The sequence below is a fragment of the Panicum virgatum genome, chromosome 3N, assembly GCF_016808335.1.
Source record: "Panicum virgatum strain AP13 chromosome 3N, P.virgatum_v5, whole genome shotgun sequence".
Classification (NCBI taxonomy): domain Eukaryota; kingdom Viridiplantae; phylum Streptophyta; class Magnoliopsida; order Poales; family Poaceae; genus Panicum; species Panicum virgatum.
Window position 1 is genome coordinate 61,584,373 of NC_053147.1, and position 23,335 is coordinate 61,607,707.

General features: G+C 47.2%; 1 protein-coding gene and 1 long non-coding RNA gene across 2 annotated transcripts; both read right to left on the reverse strand.

Annotated features, from left to right (window-relative positions):
- Window positions 1-16,805: 16,805 nt before the first annotated feature.
- On the reverse strand, window positions 16,806-17,978 carry LOC120663652. The gene is made up of 2 exons (XR_005670557.1): window positions 17,838-17,978; window positions 16,806-17,176 (listed from the first exon to the last, which is right to left on the reverse strand). It is a non-coding gene; the product is annotated as an uncharacterized LOC120663652 (long non-coding RNA).
- Window positions 17,979-21,903: 3,925 nt separating this feature from the next.
- Window positions 21,904-23,217, reverse strand: LOC120667186 (aspartic proteinase nepenthesin-1-like). The gene has a single exon (XM_039947252.1). It carries the CDS (start codon window positions 23,215-23,217, stop codon window positions 21,904-21,906), a length of 1,314 nt encoding a protein of 437 aa, XP_039803186.1.
- Window positions 23,218-23,335: the final 118 nt, after the last annotated feature.

Below are 23,335 nucleotides of genomic sequence, written 5' to 3' on the forward strand. Positions count from 1 at the left end.
CAATACATGTTGGACGCAATAGACAAAGATACGAGGACCAACACCACCCAGCCAATCGCTGAAGAAGATGCTCGGACAGCTGATTCGTTCCTGAATATGTCTGGAGATGCCGATGAAGAAGATGATGACTTTGCGCCGCCGCCCAATCAACAGCAGCATGTTCTAGTACGAATCTTAAAACTATATGCATGGTGTCTTTAGTAGATTAGTTTTGCGATTAACATATCTTTTCTGTAATTTAGTCGACCTCCGCATCGACTTCGTTGAGCCAGTCAAAAGGGAGACGCCGGCCAACCAAGAAAATGGAGGGAAGACAGGTCGTCAGAGAAGTGGACGCAGAGGGCTGTCTAAGTGCTCCAGAGGATGCTAACACAAAATTTGTCAACCAATGTGGGGTTATTGTTCGGGCAAGAATTCCGATCACCACAAGACTATGGAAAACGACCAAACCCGAAGAACAGCAACACGCCGTGCCTACACATCAGAAGGAAATGCTATGGGTAGAACTCAAGGATATGTTCACTCTTTCTGAAGGAGTTGACCAAGAACTTGTGAAGAAATGTGCCTTGAGAAAGATGGCCCTTGCCTTTGCAACTTTCAAGAAGAAGTTGTACACCAATTACATCAAGAAGGATAAGGAGCCGAACTGGGACGATCTTCCTCAGGTTAAACCATACTGGGAGGAGTTCAAACAATACAAACTATCAGAGGAAGCCCAAAAAAAATCCGAACAAGCCAAGGTGAATGCTGCAAATAAGAAGTACAGCCACCACCTTGGGGCTGGCGGGTACAAGAAGTCAGTTAAAAAATGGCAGAAGATGGAGCAGGACCTTATAGATAGAGGCATCAGGCCGACGACTTGGGATTGGCCGGATAGATCCAAGTGGTGGTTATTGCTAATGGCGTGACACTAAACTAGTTGGATGGAAGTTTGGTCGTGCCCGAGCATATGCAAGAAGTGTCCCGCGAACTAGTCGCTGCAATAGATGAGACTCAACAAGGAACATTCCATGCTCAAAGGGAGAATGATGAGCTAACAAGGGCATTAAAGAATCCGGAACACCCTGGACGAGCCCGCGGCATCGGCGTGGTCCCATGAAAAGTTGCTTGGGCCGGAGATCCCTCTTACAAGACTCACCGAAAGAGCAAAGCCGAACAGGAAGAGAAACTTCATGCCATAGAAGAAAAGATGAACGAGAAGGTTGCGTCCTTGGAATCTTAGATGGACGCCAGGGTCAATGAGGCAGTGCAGCTAGCTCTGAGCCAAAGGGGCACTGCTCGGTCGCACCCGGATGTTGTGATAAGCCCGGCCTCTCAGCGACGCAGCAGCTGTGCATCCACGGCGGCGCCCGATGTACAAGCGGAACATCAACCCCAGATTGAGCCAACGGCGGTAGATGACCAGAGGTATCCAGTGGATGATGTCACCATGCCGACACCGTGCGAGCTTCATGTGCGAGCAAGAAATATATCCATTCATGTCGCATACGGGTCAGCCATGCCCCTGAATCCTTCTACTACAATTCATGGAAGGCCGATACCTCCTGGCTACACCTCCGTCACAGTCGAGCAGATAGTTGGAAACAATGAGGATCTTAAGCTCGACTTCGTTGGAGGGGATGGAGAGAAGACATTGGGAGACGCACTGCACGGGGTCGTTCTATGGCACAAGGCCGACATCAAACTTACTGCAAGCACAACGGCTCCCGTGCAGACCGATCGCCCGTCTCCGCGGCCTACCTCACCGCCGTCCCCACTACCACCTCCTTCACCACCGTCTCCGCCGGCGCAAAGGGCCACGAGTACTCCAACTCCTCCTACACTAGAAAAGGGAAAGAAAAAGACAGCATCCCTCCCAGCGGCTGGACCCTCAAAGAAGAAGCAGAAAATGGTCGAAAGACAATTAACCTACGAGAAAACCGCTGAGGAGTTGGAAGAGGAGACTGCTCGATATATAAAAGAACAATTGAAGCCTAAAGTCCCCCCGCCGAGGGAAAATGTACCTCTAGAACTAGGGAAAAAGCTTCTCGCAAACCTAGACAACCCACCAAAACCGAAAAGCTTACCCTCGGACTATGATCGTACTCTGACAAAGGCACACAAGGTGAGAAATCTGAAGAAAAAATGTGGCAAGACCATTCCTCAGCTTGGCACACAACAAAAAGAACTCGAGCCCCTCCGGGTGCCAGGGTTGCCACTCCTACACCTGACGGACGTACAACTCCAGGCGGACCTACAGGCCGCAATATTTCTTTCTGAAACTGGATTAACGCTAGAGGAGGCAACGGGGCATGTGGAGGCAAAAATCCCTATCGCTCGCACTATTACTCCATTCCAGCATGGAAAACCGTTTGTCACTGAGGAAGAGGAGAAAAGTCTAGGCACGTTGATGTTCAATTTGCATAGATGGTACCTGCGAATGGCAAAAGACGAAGGAAAAATGTTTGGAGTCAAGTATCGTGACCATGATTTCTTCCGCGGGGAGGACGACTTCTGGGTGTACTTCCAAAATTTATATCACATTTACCATCGACAAGCCCTCGACGCCTCTATCATCACCATTTGGGTTTTGTAAGTATCACTTACCTCTACATTAATACTTTTTGTTAATAAGAACATAATTATATGTGTGCATTATAAAATTTGTATTGCATCGTTTAGACAGGAGATCCAAAGAAGCCGAAAACATGGATGGCACCATCAGATCGGCTTCATGTCTCCTTTGCTAGTCAACCAGAAATTGATCAACGAAAGTTACAAGGAAACGTGCGAAAACATGTACGATTCGTTGACTAGGCAAAGTTACAAATCCTATATATTCATACCATACAACTTTGGGTAAGCCTTGATCGACTCAAACCTCTGTTATATTACTAAATAAATTCTAAGTTGTCTAATACAGTTATGTATATATCCTATCTATATCTGCAGTTATCATTGGATTTTACTCATACTTTCCGTAGAGACCGGCAATCTTATAGTCTTTGACTCAATGAGAAATCCATATTCCGCAATCCAACATATCATAGACCCCTTGAACAGGTAAGTTCAGTTTGCACAATCAAATCTTTTTTCTGTTAATAACAATTCCTGAATATCAAACTTAACTTTGAGCGTAGGGTTTGGAAAAAATTTGTGAAAAATAACAAAGGACGTGGTCAATGGAGGCCCGAACTGAACGTCAACATGGATTATCCGGTATGGTCATTCATAAAGATTTGTCTAGTTAAGTATATAATCCCAAATTGTTCTAAATTGAGTAATTTATTTGTTTCTCCTTAAGTGTGCGAGACAACAACAAGGAACTGATTGGTGCGGGTACTACGTATGCGACTACTTGCACATCATGACTCCATGCAGGAAGGCTACTGATGAAGAAACGAGAGTACGTCCAAACCGTTCACTAGTATATTTTCATAATTGTACTAACGCACAGAATGTTAATGCTTTTTTCCTAAATGATAGATGTCTCAAATGGGGGATGAATGTTACTCTACTGATCGGATCAACGCCGTGTGCGAGCAGCTCGCCGGATTCATTTTGAACGAGATCTTGGATCCTAGAGGCGAGTTCTACCACGACGGTCACATCGATAGAGAACTTTCATCGACATCCTGAGGGGACTAGTAGTTGGGCGGCTAACATGACTTGTACATTTGTAAATATTTTTAAACATTATGCCTTGATGTTTGTAAATTTGTAAATATATTAGTTCATGTAATTAGCTTAATTATATGCTCGCATTTCACTTTTAGTTAGTTTCAAATATTCTCTGAAAACGAACACGAACAACCAATGAACGTAGAGTACTGTAGAGCTTGAGTGCGTTTAGCAATTATAAAAGAATAAACAGTAATAAATAGAACAAACAAAACTGGATTTGGGAAAAAAAAGGGAAAATGTCATTGGTACCGGTTGGAAATACCAACCGGTACCAAAGGGGCTGCCACCTTACGTCAGCGAGGCAGCTTCTTTGGTACCGGCTGGTATTTCCAACCGGTACCAATGGAGGCCTAAGGCACCGGTTGAAAAACCCGGTGTCTTAAGTAGAGGCCAATGGTCGCGGTTGCGGGGCACCGGTTGGGAAACCGGTGCCTTTGGCCTTTCTCAGCCGGTGCCCAAGGCCCATTTTCTAGTAGTGATGGTGTCTTTACGATAGAAGTACAACAAATATGATAGGTGGAGGAGAGAGAGTGAGTATAATAGAGATCCACATAGAGATATCATGAGTTGTATAGTGTAGTTTATAAAGGTGGTGCCTTCATGATATGGCAGCATAAACACTACCTATAAATATTATAGATTGGTGGCTGCCCTAACTTGTAAGATGCTATCGCGCTAAGCCCAAGGCAGGGGCATAATTGTCAACTGCCAGGCTCCACCGGGTCAAGCAGTGCCAAAAAGAAAATCCGGTGTACACTTCAAGCTTTATCCAAAAATTCAATTTCAACAAGACTACAATAATTTTTGGATACCATAAATGCAAGATTCTATAAAATGGGTGATGGTTTTCCTTGATCATCCAAGTTGGCATAGCATAGACTTATTCATCTCTTCACGAATGAATCAAGTTGAACAGAACTGAGTTTACCTATATTGATGTTTGTTAAATCTAAAAAACTAAATAGCCTTTAGAGCAGATGTCATTTATTTCATTATTGATATTTATGTAAGTTAACTTTTTCACATATTAGTTGACTAAATGCTGTATCTTTGTGGCAACTAGCAATTGTTGACACGGCTAGGATGATCATGTATATTCTTCTCATCACAAATATAAGTTTATTCAAAGGAGTTCTATATGTGCTTCTGAAACTTTTAAGATGCCTAGCTCGCTTTGAAACAAATTAAGCTTTCTACGGCTATGAGTGGCTTGATGATCCACCTCAATAAAATAACTCAGGATTACTACGTAATACTACGCTTGATGTCAGAACAACCTATAGCAAAATCGAAAAGGCTTCGCTGGAAGGGCCTTTGGGATAATAAATAGAACCGTCTCTAGCTGTGAAATGTAGTTGCATTGTTGCTCTTTACCCACCACGTACGAGTTTGCTCATACCATCTCCGATTTGCTCATGCATGGGATCATTCTTTGTCACGATCATGGCCACTTCAGAAATCCTTCTTCACTGAGCACCCAATTCCAATGAATCGTTACACATTATATTATTCTTAATAAGAAAAATCAAATGTGTAAGCGCTTAAACTAGTTATCCTTAAAATGTGCCTATGATGTTTGTAGTATTCAGCATAAGGGAGTTGTAACAATTGTTAAATGATGTACATGCATAGGCTAATTTTTTCTAGCAACTATCAATTTGATTGGAAGTTTAGCAATCTTGATCTATCTAGTCTTATAAATGTAATAAAAGGATTAGATTAAGTGGGTCGTGGGGTTTAGTTTTGATTTTGGTTTGGATTTGGGTTAATTTTCAATCCAATATCGAGTTTTATACATTTCCACCTCATGTGTAGCGCACCTTGAGCTATGTGATGAGTGTACTTCATATGTGTGTACGAATCAAGTACCAAAAAAGAATCAAGGGCCAATCCACTTTGGAGGCAGGGTGCTCATGCCCCCCTTCCCTCTAACCCAATGGGGCCACCCTATGAAAAATGCCATGATAGTTTTGTAAAATTAACTACTCAAAATATTATGCATTTGTATAGCTCCTATACCAATTCATTTTTTCTATTTTGTAAGGTCTTCAAGTTTCGTGCACCAATAGATTGGAACAAGGGTCTCACCATCCTGTAAGTTGCTAGAAGATTTTTTTCTTCATATACATTGGAGACGACATGCTGGATGAGGATGCCTTCAAAGTATTTCTTCTTAATAACGTGTGTCTTCAATGAGTTTTGACATAATTTTCTCTAATATATCTTTGTAGTTTACATTCTCCGTGAAAGGAACAATGTAATTGTGATTCTCATTTCAAAAACCAGTAGGATGGGCGTCTTCTTCTCACTTAAGGACCCTCCTCAGGTGATTTTTCTAATCCACACATAGCGATGGCAAACCCAAGAATTCACAAATTGAAGATAAAAGATTCCGAAACAAGTAAACATGATTTTCAACCATCTCAACAATAGAATTTCGTATGTGTGTACGAATCAAGGGTCAATCCACTTTGGAGGCAGGGGGCTCATGCCCCCCTTCCCTCTAACCCATTGGGGCCACCCTATGAAGAATGCCATGGTAGTTTTGTAAATTAACTACTCAAAATATTAAGCATTTGTATAGCTTCTATACCAATTCATTTTTTCTATTTTGTAAGGTCTTCAAGTTTCGTGCACCAATAGATTGGAATAAGGGTCTCACTGTTCTATATGTTGCTAGGAGATTTTTTTTCTTCATATACATTTGAGACGACATGCTGGATGAGGATGCCTTCAAGGTATTTCTTCTTAGTAACATGTGCCTTCAATGAGTTTTGACATAATTTTCTCTAATATATCTTTGTAGTTTAGGTTCTCCGTGAAAGGAACAATGGAATTGTGATTCTCATTTCAAAAACCAGTAGGACGGTCGTCTTCTCACTGAAGGACCCTCCTCAGGTGATTTTTTCTCACTGAAGGACCCTCCTCAGGTGATTTTTCTAATCCACACATAGCGAAGTCAAACCCAAGAATTCACAAATTAAAGATAAAAGATTCCGGAACAAGTAAACATGATTTTCAACCATCTCAATAATAGAATTTTGTATGTGTGTACGAATCAAGTACCAAAAAAGAATACTTTGGAGGCAAGGGGCTCATGCCCCCATTCCCTCTAACCCAATGGGGCCACCCTATGAAGAATGCCATGGTAGTTTTGTAAAATTAACTACTCAAAATATTATGCATTTGTATAGCTTCTATAACAATTCATTTTTTTCTATTTTGTAAGGTCTTCAAGTTTCGTGCACCAATAGGTTGGAATAAGGGTCTCACCGTTCTATAAGTTGCTAGAAGATTTTTTTTTCTTCATATACATTTGAGACGACATGCCGGATGAGGATGCCTTCAAGGTATTTCTTCTTAATAACATGTGTCTTCAATGAGTTTTGACATAATTTTCTCTAATATATCATTGTAGTTTAGGTTCTTCGTGAAAGGAACAATGGAATTGTGATTCTCATTTCAAAAACCATTAGGACGAGCGTCTTCTTCTCACTGAAGGACCCTCCTTAAGTGATTTTTGTAATCCACACATAGTGATGGCAAACCCAAGAATTCACAAATTAAAGATAAAATATTTCGGAACAAGTAAACATGATTTTCAACCATCTCAACAATAGAATTAGATTAGAATACGGAATAAAAGTAAATTTGTTCGAGATAAGATGAAAAAATAGTTTAGAGATGACTTAAAAAGTTCGAAGGTTTTTATTTTGAAGTCTATTAGTCAAAATTAGCCAACTTGAGTTATGATTATAAATAAAATTTATTTTTATTTTCTTTAAGAAAATTAATGCAATTCATAATCTTAGAAATTGGAACCTGATGAATGAGGGTATAGGAGAGAAAAGAGAAATAGGGGCCAATTCACTATGGGTGCGGGCGAGGGGGGTGTGCTCATGTCCTATCCCATTTGACCCAATGGGGCACCCTGAGTTTAAGGAGCACCCTATCTAATTATTTTTTCCTATAATTTGGGCCATAAAAATAATGATCTAACAAATTAGAATTATTTTGTTTAGTCAATTACCGACTAACTCTATAGTATATAGCATTCTTTATGCTTCATATTCAGGATTTCCATATTAATTTATGAGGATACTTGATTGTATTTATTATAATGAATAGATTGAATTGTTAGTTCAATAATAATGTGATCCCAACAACATTGACAAAAGGCAATTAATTTTAAAATGCATCTGAATACCTATTAGAAATTGTGAAATAAACATCCCAAAAATGTTGTTTCCTTTAAATAATGGAAAAACCTAGTTGGCAGCCTAGAACAATTGAACAAACAAGCAAGGGGAAATTGATCAAAAGTCGGTGTTCTCCAAATATGATTCCCCTAATTCATTTAGGTAGAACCATGATATAAAGTAACTAGTGCTACAAGTACAGCAAAAATAAAAACAAAGACAAAGCAATATTTTTGTTTCTAATTCTTTTAAGAGTAAATTTCACCGGCGGTCCTCTAATTTGCCGCGTGTTCTCATGCAGGTCCCGATACTTGCAAAATGTCCATTCAGCACCTTAAACTTGCTATATCGTGTCACTGCCGGTCCAAACTGCCTCCCCGAGCCGAGCGCCTCTCTCGCTCATCCCCTCCCACCCGCTGTTGGCCATCCTCGATCCACGCGCGCGGGAGCAGGCGCTGAGGTGAGCAGTGGCCACCAGCCTCTGCTCCGCGGCGGCGACGGCCTCGGACAGCAGCTACCACGGCCCGGAGCAGAAGCACCACCATCCGGCGGCGGCGCGGTTCATGTCGGCGGCGCCAGTGGAGCAGATCCTGGCGGCGCTAGAGGGGGCCGGCCTGGTGGTGCGCGAGCTGGACGACGGGTCGGTCAACATGGAAGGGACGCGTGAGGGAGAGCACGGCGCGCTGGTGGTGGCCGTGGAGATCTACGAGCTCACGCCGAAGCTGGTAGTCGTGGAGGTGCAGGGCAAGTCCGGCGGCGCCGCCGAGTACGAGGAGTTCTTCCGGGCTATTCATGCATGTTCGCCCGCAGCATCAAGGCATGCCCATGCGTGCACGTTCATCGTCGACCATCGTATGTGGCGTAGTGCCTCGGACAGCAGCGGGTTCGCGGCCAGAGGAGCTCGCCGTCGCCGCTGGCTGCCCGCCCGCCCGACATGGCCGCGCAGCTTCGGTTCCGCCCGACCGGCGCTGGCCTCCTCCGCCCGCAATAGCGCTGGCGCCGGCCTCCGCACGCCCCGCACTGGCACCTGGGAGTAGCGGCGGCGGCGGCGGCGATGGGGCTGCCTGAGAGTAGCAGCAGCAGGCAGAAGTGGTAGAATCGCTTGCTGGTTGTGGATGGCGCAGCGGTGACATGGTCCTCCGGACCTCAATCGACCAAGCCAAGATTTCATGCTCAAATCGACATCCGCTGCGATTGAATTGAAGTCCCGCATGGTGGAATCGAGCTCTGTTGCAACGAATTGGGCCAGCCGCGACCATAGGTAGGAGCAGCGCGAGATGCCGGTGGCCGCGAGCGAGGGAGCGCTCTGCCGGTGGCGTGCAGGGAAGCGTTGCGGGCCACGCCGAGCCGGCTGCGTCGGCGAGCTCCTCCGGCCGCGCGGGCGTGCTCCGCCGGCGTGCGGGCTAGTGCCACCGGACACGCCGCGCTGGCCGCGTGGGCAAGCTCTGCAGCTGGCGGGTGAGGGCTGACGGCCGCGCGGGGCTTTCCATCTGCGCTGAGCCCGCTCTGCCGGCGTGCGGGAGAGTGCCGCTGGCCGCGCCATGCCGGCCGCGTGGGCAAGCTCTGCAGCTGGCCGGTGAGGGCCGCTGGCCGCGCGGGGGAGAGCTCAGCCGGCGTACAGGAGACCGCCGCCGGCCGCGAACCAGCTGCTGTCCGAGGCCATCACCGCCGTGGAGCAGAGGCTGGTGGCTGCTGCTCACCTCGGCGCCTGCTCCCGCGCGCGTGGATCGAGTATGGCCGGCGGCAGGAGGGAGGAGATGAGCGAGAGAGGCGCTCGGCTCGGGGAGGCAGTTTGGACCGGCGGTGACACGATATAGCAAGTTTAAGGTGCTGAATGGATGTTTTGCAAGTACCGGGATCGGGATGAGAACGCGGAACAAGTTCGAGGACCGCCGGTGAAATTTACTCTTCTTTTAACCCCCATCATCTCTAAAAATGATTTCCAAAAGTAATGGATGACCACGGATGCCGCTTGCACACAAGTTTTCTGGAGGGCTAGTGTCTCTTAGTTGATCCCCCCCCCCCACTCTATACAATTGACAATTGTATGGTGTACATGGTACATATACTTTCTATTTGCTCGTACTCATACACCCTTTGTTGGATCATCTGTATTATCGGGTGCTCTCCTTTAATTCAAGATTAACTATCAAAATTCTGATGCATGAAGTATTCATACTTATGGTGCTATGCATATGTAAGCTCATGGTAGTGTCACCGATTGAATCAAAAATTCTTGGTCCTTCAGCAATCAAATAGGCACATAAACTTTGCTGGTAGTGTAAGGTGAATGCATCTCCACTTGTATGGTGACTTAAAACTATATTCGCCCTTTCAGAAAGATCATAATTTTTTTTAAAAGTTTCGGATCATTTGGTTGAGGATCACATGTGCTCAATTGGAATGTGGGGCTCACATGGCGAATGAATCTGCACCATTCACACTCACGTCAATAGCGTAGGTTCATTCTCTGTTCGCCTGGCCTCCGGCGGCTCTACACGATGACGGGAAAATTCAGGAAACAACATTGGTTCTCAGTAGCGTTGAGCAAATATTACTTCAAATCCATATATTCACAAAAGAACACTGGTTTCACAAAATAGATTAGTAAAATAGCACTCCACATATTCTTTTCCATTCTTTTCTTCTCTTTTGTCATTTCTTCATAGGCAAACTTTGTCATTTCTTCATAGGCAAACTGACTAAATTATTGAAAGATATCTAGGCCCCTAAGTGGCTTTTGGTTTTTGACAACAAAACACATGTACATTTAATATGGTTATCAAGCATGTGTGTAGGTGCTAAGATTGAACAGGTGACACAAATGATGAAGCATGTCCCCCTAAAAAGGAAATAAAAAAGCGGTGTTTGGAATTGACTCAAGGATTAGTGTTTTATTTTGAATTTGAGTATAGGAATGCCAGTACTATAAATAGGGATTTTGATCTGCAGGTTGTGACTTGGATCTAGTGCTAAAGAAATCCATGCAAACTCAGTGAGCCACAAAAACCACTCCAAAATCTTACAAGAGTTAGTTTTGAGTGAGCCTGCTGCTAAATCCGGAGTGTCCAGGTTTCAGCCTGAAATGTCCGAGCTCTAGGCCCGAAGTATCCGGAGTTTTACCCAGAGTATCTGGATAACTGTTGGACAACGGCTAGTTTATGTGTGTGGAGTATAAATACCCCCTATACCCCTTAATTTACACCTCATTTTCGCTCATTTTCGAACTGAACAGCCCTAGTGTAGGATCAAGAACACCGACTAGAGGGGGGGTGAATAGGCAGTTTAAAATCTAAAACCAACAACACTAGAGAAATTTAATTAGTAACAAAGGAAAGCCCTATGTCCTGCTACTACTATCTCTAGATGGGTTTGCAACCTAGGGTGACAAGATACAAATTAAGCTCTAGTAAAGTAAATTGCTCAAAGTAAAAACAAAAATTAAAGTGAGCAGGAGAGGTAACCAAGCTTGACACACAAATTTATCCCGTGGTGTCGATGACTTGCCGGTCACCCCTAATCCACGTTGAGGTGGATTCCAAGAATCAACCGCTCCTCTATCAAGAACCTCTTGATCTTGAGCCGGCTTGAATCAAGGAACCGCTCCACACCTCGATTCCACTAGAGTTGCTCATCACCACTCCGGTGAGGTGAGCACAAGATCTCTCACAATCGAAATCGGGGCTCCTCAACAATCTCCTTGGAGGAGCTCTACGAAATCCTCTTCTCCAAACCGTCTAGGGAGCGGCAACTCCCAAGAGTAACAAGTCGATGACGCTTGCTTGAAGTTTCCCTAGTGCCACAAAGCTCAAACTCTTGATGCAATGCACTAGGAAGCCCTCACACTCTCAAGAATGCAATCTCTAAGCAAGTGTGTGTGTGAGAGAGGGATGCCTTAGCTCTATAGTATCAAGTATGTAGTCCAAATGGCCAAGAGAGAGACCCAATGGCCGGGCATTGGGTATATATAGACATCCCCTCAAAAACTAGCCGTTACACCCTTTTCTGCGAAGTCGCGGACCGTCCGCTGTTCAAAAACCGGACCGTCCGCCGGTATAAGCCAGTGAGTCAGAGTGCATTTAATGCGTGTCAGAACTAGCCGTTACAGCCCTTGCGGACCGTCCACGCCCCAGGGGCGAACCATCCGCAGTTAAGTGTTCCACACCACCAGAGACGAACATCGTCTCTGGTACAACTTTGAAATTAGCCGGCGGACCGTCCGCACTCCAAGAGCGGACCGTCCTCCATTCATCCTTAGAAATCCACTAGAGACAACAATGTCTCTGGTACAAATTGTCAAATAGTCAGCGGACCGGACCGTCCGCGCCCCAGGGGCGGACCGTCCGCAGCACAGATCATTAGCCCAACCAGAGAAAACACCCTCTCTGGTATATTTTGAGTTAGATCGGCGGACCGTCCACCCACCTAGGCCGGACTGTCCGCCAGTCACATCTAATTTCCACCAGAGCCAAACATGCTCTCTGGTACGGGTGAGGACCGTCCGCACTCCAGGGAGCGGACTGTCCGCGCTTGTGCAGTCAGCTCTCAAACATGTTCTTTTTCAAATCTTGTCAAAGCGTCGTTAGCCCTCATGTATGCACCTAGACATTTTGAGCAAAATGGCACTAAAGACCCGTCAACCACGAGTACACAACCCCTCTTGATAGTACGGCTATCTATCCAACAAATCCGGTCACTTTTCATCCACTAAACGCCTTGTGACCGGTAAAATACAAAAGCCCTATTTTATACCATTGTCTTGAGCCCGAGCTTTGCATATCATCTCCAAACTTCACACGTTCACAACCAAATCTCTTTCATCCGTGGATCAACCTATCCAACAAATCTGGTCACTTACTCATTTTTCATGAAAATTTCAGAATATGGTATGAATAAATTCACCAAGTTCGATGAGTAGAGAGAACTCCCCCTTGATATGTGCATATAAATTTGAATGAATACCAACAGCACATATATATGAAATTTGAAATTTTTGACGGAGTTTCCCCTATAAGTGGAAATCGAGGCATACAAGATACAAGATATATATATATATATGATATGAATTTTTGCTTAGTTAGCACAACCTCACAACCACAAGATGAACATAAGTAGATAAGAGTAACACAAATCAACATAATTCATCACACATTACAAACCAAATGTTCAAATCCAACCACAAATCACAAACCGAGTTCATGCAAGACACAAATCATAAACATGTAATGCAATAGTTCAACACAAATAAACACGAGTAGCAAGTGGAAGCCGAAAGCGAATGATTTCCATGTGAAGTCCATGAGCTCCCCCTAGATCCTAAGCACTCCAAAGCTCCTTCTCCCCCTTTGGCATCAATTTCCAAAAGCGTCAATCCATCGGCGGTGGAGGAGGTGGCGGTGGGTAGAACGGCTGGTGCGAGTAGAACTCTGGAGGCGGCACTGGAGCCGGAAACACTGAGTAGAAGTGGTCAGAAAACCCGGTGAAGGCTGTGTTGAAAGTATCAAAGCGCTGCTCTAGATGCTGCTGCCTCTGCTCAAGCTGCTCAAACTGCTCAAAAGAAGGCAAATCCTCAAAGCGTGAGTCAAGAGCTGCTATGTCTGAGTGTAAACTCTGATGAACCCCCTACATCTGAGCCATCATGGGCTAGAACATCTGCTGCTGCATGTTCTGGAAGTTGAAGTTCATCTGACTCTGCATCTGGCTAGCCAACCCCGCAATCTGAGAGGACATGCTCTCCTGCATGGATGCAAAGTAAGGGTCAAAGTAGCCAGCTGGAGGAGCCCACTGCTGCTGTACTTGTAACAGCCCAGGGGAACAGTGTCGGGCCGGGTACTGTAGCAAGACGGGTTACTGTAGCTAGAGTACTGTAGCCGAATTGGGCCGGGCCTGATGGTGGTTACTGTAGCTCGAGCACTGTAGCACGCCGGGTACTGTAGCGTCGCGACACTGTTCATCCGCGGGAATTGTCCCATACTGAAAGTTGGTTGAGAGCCAGACCAATTTAAATACCGAGTCACGGGAAGCTAATTAATTCCGGATCGATCCTTTTTGCGCGAAGCGAGGACGAAAGCGCAAAAGGATTAATTAGTAGGTGTGGTTTACTCAACTTGCAGAGTAAATCCTAGCCGTTATCCCGGGCCGGGTCGTTACAGTACTGGAGACTGTGGTGGTGGCATGGCATGCTGAGCTACAGCTGCTCCCATGTGAGCATCATTATCACTATCATCATCACCATCCTGCCCATGTGCTTCAGCATCCATATCATTTCCAGGGAAAGGAGTCAAAGGCCTCAAAAGAAAAGCATTGTCATTCTTGAATGGCCTGAAAGGAGTGTGCTTGCTCTCACATATCCCTCTGAAGTTAGACTTGACCTTGATGATGGACATAATATATGGAGCAAAATATAAGTTCATCTCCATGTTAAGCCTTAAATCTGCAAGCTGATCCATAATAAGAGCAATGACATTTATTCTATTTCCGTTCATGATATGAGATATCACATTCCAATAGAGCCCTCTAATCTTGTCTTTGTTGCCACTCTTAGGCATGAATGTGACTTTGACAATTTTATTAATCACAGCAGGATGATGCCTCATACCATGAATGTCCCAAAGCTTGTAGCAATACCAAGATGTGCAGGCTCATAGTACATGGGGTAGTCATTCTCATCTAGAGGGTTTTCTAACACAACATTCATACTTTGCTCACTAGTGATGAAATCATAATCCTACTGATTAGCCTCAGCAAACTGTGCAAATGTAGCATAATAGGTTCTCTTGCCAGTTGTCCACCAAAATGTTTCCTCAACCATGTTGATCTCTAGGGTGGCATAGAACTGACGTATGACTGTTTCATTCCAATCACACTTATGCTGCAGAAAATTTACTAACCCCATTTGCTCAAATCTATCAACTAGATCAGACATGACTTGTTGTGATCTCATATAGCATAGGTCAATGGTCTGATGTTTGAATACATTCTTCTTAACTAGATGACCAAAGTAAGCATCTTTTTGTACCTCAGTTTTGAAGAAGAGGATATTGATGTCCCGAGGCAAGTTGAACTGATTCACTGCTCTAGCATTGGTATAGCTCACATCACTCCACTGTCGGCTAGGAAGATCCAGCCCCATCAGATCTGTAACATCATCCTCAACTTCCTCAGTCTCTTCCTCTGAAGATTCATCACCAACATCACCCACTGAAGATGCTGCATCCATCTCACTGAGATTGGGAGCGTAGTCCACATCATAAGAGTCATCACTGTCTCTTTGTCTTTTGGAAGACACAACCCTCTTGATTTTGGAAGTAGTGGCCTTGAGGGTCTTCCGGGGTGGCCTGAGATCAATAATCAATCATAAGATTCATATATTCAAGTATAATATCCAAGCCAAGTAAGATCATCACAAGAGAACAAGAATCAGCCATTCTGTGCACTGGCGGACCGTCCGCATGAAGGCCGCGGACTGTCCACGTCCATGTGCTGATTCTGCCTAACGGCGGACCGTCCGCCAACCAGGCGCGGACCGTCCGCGATGCATCTATTCATGCGTAGAGAGCCCAAAATCGCCCCAAACTTTGATTCATCCATATTATGAGTTCTAGATCAAATCCACCAACCAAAATTTAACCATAGTACCTCCTCATCACTAGGAACAAGACCCCCCAAATATTATGAGTTTGCCAATGATTTCAGGACCCACGTCACAACACAACCAGCAGGTACCCTGGGGTACCTGGACGCTGAATATTATAACACATCTCCGGCTTAGTGAGAAGAGTGACGTGTACAGCTTCGGAGTTGTGCTACTGGAGCTCATCACAGGCCAGCCACCAGCAGTCCCTGTTACTGGCACTGAGAGCATTCACATTGCACATTGGGATGCGCCAGAAGCTCTCAATGGGTAACATTGAGAGCATTGTTGACCCGGCGATGGGAGGAGAGTATGATGTCAACTCTGTCTGGAAAGTTGCAGAATTGGCACTGCAATGCAAAGAGTGGCCATCACGGGAACGGCCAACAATGACTGACGTTGTGGTGAAACTCAAGGAGTGCATGGAGCTGAATGTGCTGCACGTATTGGGATATTACAGCTCGGCGCCGAGCAACACAATTAATCTCAGTGCTGCAAGTGTTGACTTACAGAGTGATGCACCAGGAAGTGATGCAAGACAGGAAACTGTGCTTGAGCTGGAACAGTTAGACAATAGATCATCAACTCAACTAGGTCCTGCACCACGATGAGATGATGGTCTAGAATTCGTGGAGTAAGTCAGATGCATCAGAAAATTGTATTTCATCATGTCGTTTGAGCTGTTAAATCAAGTAACTAGTTCGCAACCCTCCATCTATGAATGGTGTATACTTATGATAGAAACTGAATATGTGATTTCCAAGTGGAGCTAGATATATAGAGAACTTGTTTGATAATAGCTGAAACATTGAAACAGAAAATTTAATGGGTCTGAATCAAGACTCAAAACCCAATCTCATGATTGCTATGGTTCTTGGGTATGTCAACAGCATCTGATGTGAACAAGTTTGCCTATATTATACTTGTTAAGAGCTTTGTTGAGATAGAATCTTATGGAGTGAGTAGCCAAATGTAAATATGGAGGGTGAAATTTAGCTAGTCTGCAGCGAACTAGAGAGCACTCTATACAAGATTGATAAGTATTTTCAACAGTACCCGATATAGAGGGAGTTCATTACCTAATGACACCAACAATTTGCGAATTGTGACCTTGTTACATCGTCCACTCTTTCTATAGCCCATAGTATAGAGTCTCAGAAGTTCTTTGTTGTCACAACCTATAAACTGAATGTAGATCAGATGCTGTTGTCCAATGCTTGCATTATACATACATATTTCTATATTATTGGGCAGCTTTCATATATTGGAGATACAAGAAAGGGCCTGAACTCCCTCATAATCCTCGGTGCTTGGACCATCTAGAAACTTAGAAATGATTGTGTGTTCAACGGTGCTGCCCCTAGCATTCCTGTGGCTCTTGCCCGTGCTAGGGAGGAAGCCCATTTGTGGAGTTTAGCTGGTGCTAAGGGGCTGCCCTTACACACAGCTAGTGTTGTTGTGCCTTAGTGGATGGTGTGGTCAGGTCTTCCTTGAAAAGCACAGGTGATTAAGTTCTTGCAGGGATAGAGTGTGGGTGTGTGTTCGGGTCTGTGTATGACTCTCTTCTTCTATTAATACGATGATACGCAGCTCTCCTGCGTGTTCGAGAGGAAAAAAAAGAACCACAGAGTTGAATCCTTTGACAGAATTGAACTTTCCCTGTCAGAGATATCAGATTACCCTGCAAGACAGAACTCTAGGTATATAATTGTGTCTACACAAAAGGGATTAATCTGACGAAGTATACAATTGAATAAAAATTAAACAGATTGTTTCAACCATTTTGGTTCCTGTTCATATACTGTAGCCTCTTCTTTATAAAGGTGAATAACAAAATAATTACTGCAAGGCAATCAAGGTAATGCACCATATGCAGAAGAAACACCAACGAAACTATCGCTACCTAACATTACACCGACCGCACTGCTGAAAATTACAGTAGATCATTAGTCATTACTGACTACATACAACAAACACCTGATCTGATGATGCTATATTATAGCCCTAGAAATTAATTCCTTTCAGATGAAGGGAGCCCTAACCATTAGCAAAAGCATCTTAAGCGAGCAGCCTCTATGAGCCCATAGTAATAAAAATAAGGGGGGGGGACCGGATAACCAACATGAGATTCCCATAAAAGAGTCAAGCCAATAATGCGGGTGCGACATGACTGATGAAGCAATATCCTAGAGAACTATTAGTTCAACGCACCAGGAAATCATCCTGCTCGCATCACAACATGATATGACGCGACAGTTGTGAAGTTTTCTTTCTTTGTATTCGCAAAGGTTGAGCCGCATGGGGCGGCGAATATCTCTGAGAGGGAGAAAATCAGGGCTCACCGGCGGTGGTGCGGCGCGAGATCGACGAGGAGGCCGACCGCACGGAGGAGCCAGCGCTCCCCGTCCCACGGAGGCGCCGACGAGCACCGGCGCCCGGCGACGAGCCTCCTGGCACAGATCGAGCAAGTGGATCCAGGTCGGGCTGAGCAAGGCCTAGAGATGACCATATTTTCTTCACGGCCCACTCGATGTCACTTGGCCCAAAAGACCAACATGCATGATCCTTAGCATTGCACCGAAATAAAACCAACCGGGAACGAGCCGTAGCTCGTTTGGCAAGTGCTCCGGGTGGTGGAGCTGCTGGTCGTGGGTTCGAGTACTGCTCAACTCACTATTCCCATAGGGGCTTTCCCCCATTTTCTTCTCCTGCAGGTACTGTAGCTGTTGCCTCACGCGTGGATGCACCACAATGGTCAGGGTGACGTGCCCATCACGTTCGAAGCCTGGTGTCGACTTCGGATACCTCTCAGCCACGTGAAGTTTCCTAGGTATAGGTTGTAGGTCTAGCTTACACACAGCGTGTGTGCGTGTGGGCGTGAGTGTGGTGGTGTGAGTTTGTGTGTGAGTTCAGATACTACAGCTTGTACTTGAAGGGTTGAGGCATAAAAAAAAGAAATAAAAACCAACCATGTGCCGCCTTGCTTGCTTTCATCTGACTCCGAGAACCCTTTCCGCGGCTTAGCAATTGCTCGTTTGGCAAGTGCTCCGGGTGGTGGAGCTGCTGGTCGTGGGTTCGAGTACTGCTCAACTCACTATTCCCATAGGGGTTTCCCCCATTTTCTTCTCCTACAGGTACTGTAGCTGTTGCCTTACGCGTGGATGCACCACAATGGCCACTCACTATTCCCATAGGGGTTTTCCCCCATTTTCTTCTCATGTAGGTACTGTAGCTGTTGCCTCACGTGTGGATGCACCACAATGGTCAGGGTGACGTGCCCGTCACGTTCGAAGCCTGGTGTCGACTTTGGATACCTCTCGGCCACGTGAAGTTTCCTAGGTATAGGTTGTAGGTCTAGCTTACACACAGCGTGTGTGCATGGGGCGTGAGTGTGGTGGTGTGAGTTTGTGTGTGAGTTCAGATACTACAGCTTGTACTTGAAGGGTTGAGGCATAAAAAAAAAGAAATAAAAACCAACCGTGCGCCGCCTTGCTTGCTTTCATCCAACTCCGAGAACCCTTTCCGCGGCTTAGCAATTGGCCCGGCGCGTCACGTTTCTTCTGCCTTCCTCTCGAAGCGCCCCCAACAGTGCCCCGAGGCGAAAGAGGGTGACTTCGAGGCGGACGCCGTTCTCCGGCGGGGATTCCGCTGGTCTTCTTCTTCCTCGACGGCCGGTCGGTCGTTGATGAGGGAGATGGACTGCGGAGTCCCCATGCTGCTGTGAATAGGTTAGATACTTACATATCTAGACCTAGATGCTGCTCGTCGCCGTCGAGCGATGGAGCTAGGTTTTGCCGGGGGCCACTTTCCATAGATTTCTTTTGTGTTCGGTTGGAGATGATGGAGGTGGATCCGCTGCGGCTTGTGTTCCTCTTGCTGATGGTTGCCATCGGCGCATCGGCGAGGTGGATTTTGCTTGGGAGTTGGTTGCTGGCAGCGCGTCGCCCTCGGTGGTGGCGGCTTCAGTCGGCCTCGTGTTCTCAGGATGCGGAAGAGGCTGCGGGTGCTGCGGTAGCGAGGAGGATGGATCGAGCTCGAGCTTCCCCTGGCGGCGGTTGTCGTCGGTGGCGAGCTTGGATCCATGGCCGAGGGAACTCGGGGTGAAGCCCCGACCGATGCTTGTTCGGCATTGCCCTCAGCTCGTCCATGGAGGTGAGCGTCTTCTGCGGTTCGTCAAAGCCTTCGTGCGATGGGGTTCTCGTCGGCCTCGGGTTCGGCAGCGACGGCCAGAGCCGGCGTTGTCCGACGGTGGTGGAGAAAGGGTCCAGGGACCTAGTTGTAATTTCTATTTTTAGGGGGCCTTTCTGTTAGTAGAGAAGGACAGTTGTCATCCGTATTCCTGTACGGCATACTCGTATGCGGTTGTGTATTTGTATGCTTCCTTAACTCTTAAAACATGTATGCTTGAATAAAAAAAACTCCGAGAACCCTAAGACGACGCATGACACCATGGAAGAGGAGGCGAGGCCGAGCAAGAAGGCACGCGGGAGCGCTGGCTCTGGCCTGACGACGTTCGCGCTCCGCCTGGCGAAGCGCCTCGCCGACAGGTGGCGGCCAGAACCGGAACCTCGTCTTCTCGCCGGTGTCCATCTACACCGCGCTGTCCCTGGTGGTGGCCGGGGCACGCGGCACCACCCTGGACGAGCTCCTCGCCCTGCTTGGCGCGGCGTCGCGCGACGACCTCGCAGTGTTCGCCCGCGACATGGCGGAGCGCACCCTCGCAGACCAATCCGGGCTCCCGCGGCGGCGGCGGCCCGCTCGTCGCCTTCGCGCGCGGGCTCTAGCGCTATATGCACTATCAACATATACTTCATGGTGGATTTGATAAAACAAATTTGGTATTGTAGTGTTACTATTTCTTTCTATATGTTTGGTCGAAACTTGTCAAGTTTGATTTATAACAAATCTAATATGACATGTATATAAGAATAGGAGTACAAGTAAATCCAATCACATATAGCCACATATGCATATTACCAATTTGATCAGTATTGGATCGACCACGTTTTCGTGCTTTCATCTGGTTAGTAACGTCGGCAAGGAGAGTTGATCGGATCCATATTGTTAACACAAGGCAGGAACTACTACGTACACAAATCCTACAACAACAAAGAAACCCAAAAACTTTAACTCTAAGCAAAAGAACAACGAACATAATGACGACGAGCGGCAGCGCCAGGGTGAGATTGATGCCGACGGTGTCGGCGACCCTGACCGATCATAGTGAGGCCACCTCCTATAGCTGAGGTGCGCGCCGACGCAGAGCGTGCGAGAGACATTGGCAAGGAGGCCGAAGGCGTCGACCTTTGGACTTTGGAGACCCTGACGACGTCTCATCCCCGGAAAGGCTGACGAGGCCCTGGACGTCGAGCAGATCGTTGGCAGAGTACTTGTCCCCGCAGCGGTCCAGCATTGACATGGAGCATGGCGACGCCGCCTTGAACTCGGCGGCGAATCAGTAGCAGTAGCGATGGACGACGATGGTGTGTGGGAGGAAAATACGTGGATGATTGGAGGCGGGAGGCCGACAATGCAGCGCGAGTGGAGCACGGCGACACCGCCGGGGCGCAGCGTGCGCTCCAACTCGGCGGCGAATCGGTATCAGCTGCGGTGGACGATCGTGCGGTGGATGATTGGATGGAAAGCAACAAATATGGAAAGGAGCATCAACGTCGCTTGTATCAAGATGATTGGATGGAAATAAGCAGCAAAAATATGGAAAGCAGCATTAGTGTCGCTTGCTGATGAGCTCGGAACTAAACAAGGAAACAATTTTGGGTATAGGTGGGCGGGTAAGAAAAAGTTTGATGCAAAAAAAAAGCGCCAAAAAGGCAGAACCGTTTTAGATGTGGTTGTTTTCATCAACGTCTCAAAACTTTTACAATCACCCGCCTAACAAGCAGACCTAGCTGTGAGGGGTATGAGGTAATATTTGAAGTGGATGTGAAATTCAATTGTTTCGGATCCTTATATACTAGATACTAGATAGATAAAGTAGATATGGTATAGATAATGAGTAAAAAGGGCATGTGACCATCTTTTAACCCTAAACCATTCAGTTTCTTTTATTCCGACATGCATGCCTCCTACTGTCTATTTCCTTTTATTTTATTATGTTATTCTGTGTAGTTTCTTTAGGTTATATGGTTTGAAAAAAATCTACATTTCACTTTGATCTTGCCTAAAAGTTGTTATATTTTGAGACGGATAGTATGATATTTTGTAAGAAGATAGATCAAGTACATTGGAAGCATCTATTTTAATTTTATTTAGTTTTGCAGGGAAAAATACATATTTCTTTGTTGAATTCGTATACAACGAATAGAGACAAATACAAATTAGGTAGCATATATATATCAAGTTCCACAAAATGCCTCCATCTGGACGTACGGCGTCATATGCACGTCATCACATGGCGCTGCAGTCCGCCGGCTGGAAGGAGAGCACGCCATTGCCGAGGTCGTAGAGCAGGTGCATGTTCTGCTGCATGTAGTTGCCGATGATGGTCGTCTCGTTAATCGGCAGCGTCGCGTTCGGCCCCGCCGAGTTGAACACCACCATGCACGCCGTGGTGTCGTCCACGGGCGCCCAGTAGTTCTCCGCCGGCACCACCACGTCCGACGAAGCTCCGCCGCCGCCGCTTCCAAAGTGGAGCACCAACGGCGGTACCAGCTTTCCGGCGTCCCCCTGCGCCACGCACAGGTCCAAGCCGCTTCTTGCCGGCGGCGGCACGAGGCTGGCGCCGAGCTGCCGCACCAGCTCCGCCTTCAGCGCCTGGTACGCCACGTCGACGAGGCTCGTGAACGGGGAGCCGGAGTCGATGAGCGTGCCCGCCCACTGCCCCGGCGCCACCTGCCGGAGGTCGAACGCCGCCGCGGGGACGTCGAGCTTGGCTTTCCCCACCGTGATCCCGGCCAGGGGCAGGAAGTAGAACGTGCCGAACAGGTCATCGCTCGGGTTCTTGACGAACGGCACGGAGGCCGCCGGCGTGTTGCCGCTAAGGCCGGCGGACGCGCCGACGAACAGGCGGCTCGCGTTGACAGCGTCGCTGAAGTAGGGCGTGAGGCAGTAGGAGAACTTGGTGTCGCCGAGCTGGGAGACCAGCGAGAGCGCGCCGCGGCCGAGCCCGATGATGCCGGACGCGCCGTCCAGGGAGCCCTTGGTGAGCCTCGACGCGGTGACGCACCCGAACGCGAGGCTCGCGTTCTGCGACCCGAACGTGAAGACCTCCGTGCCGAGGACCCCGGCGATGGCGCCGGCGCCGTAGCCGGTGAGGACGTCGCACGCCGACCTGTTGCGCGAGCATAGGGTCTCGGAGCCGAGGGCGCACGCCGTGGCGTTGCACGCCACGGGCTGGACGGTGCGTGACCGGGACGGGTCGTAGAAGGAGAGGTTCTGGCTGAAGCAGCCGGGGCGGCAGCCGGCGCACTGCGTCCAGATGAGGTTGCTGCCGGTGTCGATGATGGCCTCGGCCCGCTGTGGCGGGTCGCCGATGAGGTACTCGGCGATGTACTGCGTCTCCACCCAGCGGACGGGCGCGGTCACCTCGCCCATGGACGCCAGCCGGCGGTGGGTGCGCTCGGTGGCGCGGCGCATGCGCTCCGCCACGGTGCGGTTCGCCCTGGCGTCGACGTGGATGAGCTCGAGACGGATGCCGGCGCAGGTGGCGGTGAACGTCAGGGAGGCGCACAAGAGCGCCAGCCAGAGCAAGGGTCTCGCCATTTTTGTCTTGTGGGAGCACTCCTTAGCGTGTATTGTTCGTGTGTGTGCATGGAGAAAGAGAGCGAGGGTGAGTGTATATATAACAGATGGGATTATTGGATGGAAATGAAGCGATGGA

Excerpts from the sequence above, each read along its gene's own strand:
- LOC120667186 (XM_039947252.1), bottom strand. The coding sequence starts at position 23,217 with ATGGCGAGACCCTTGCTCTGGCTGGCGCTCTTGTGCGCCTCCCTGACG.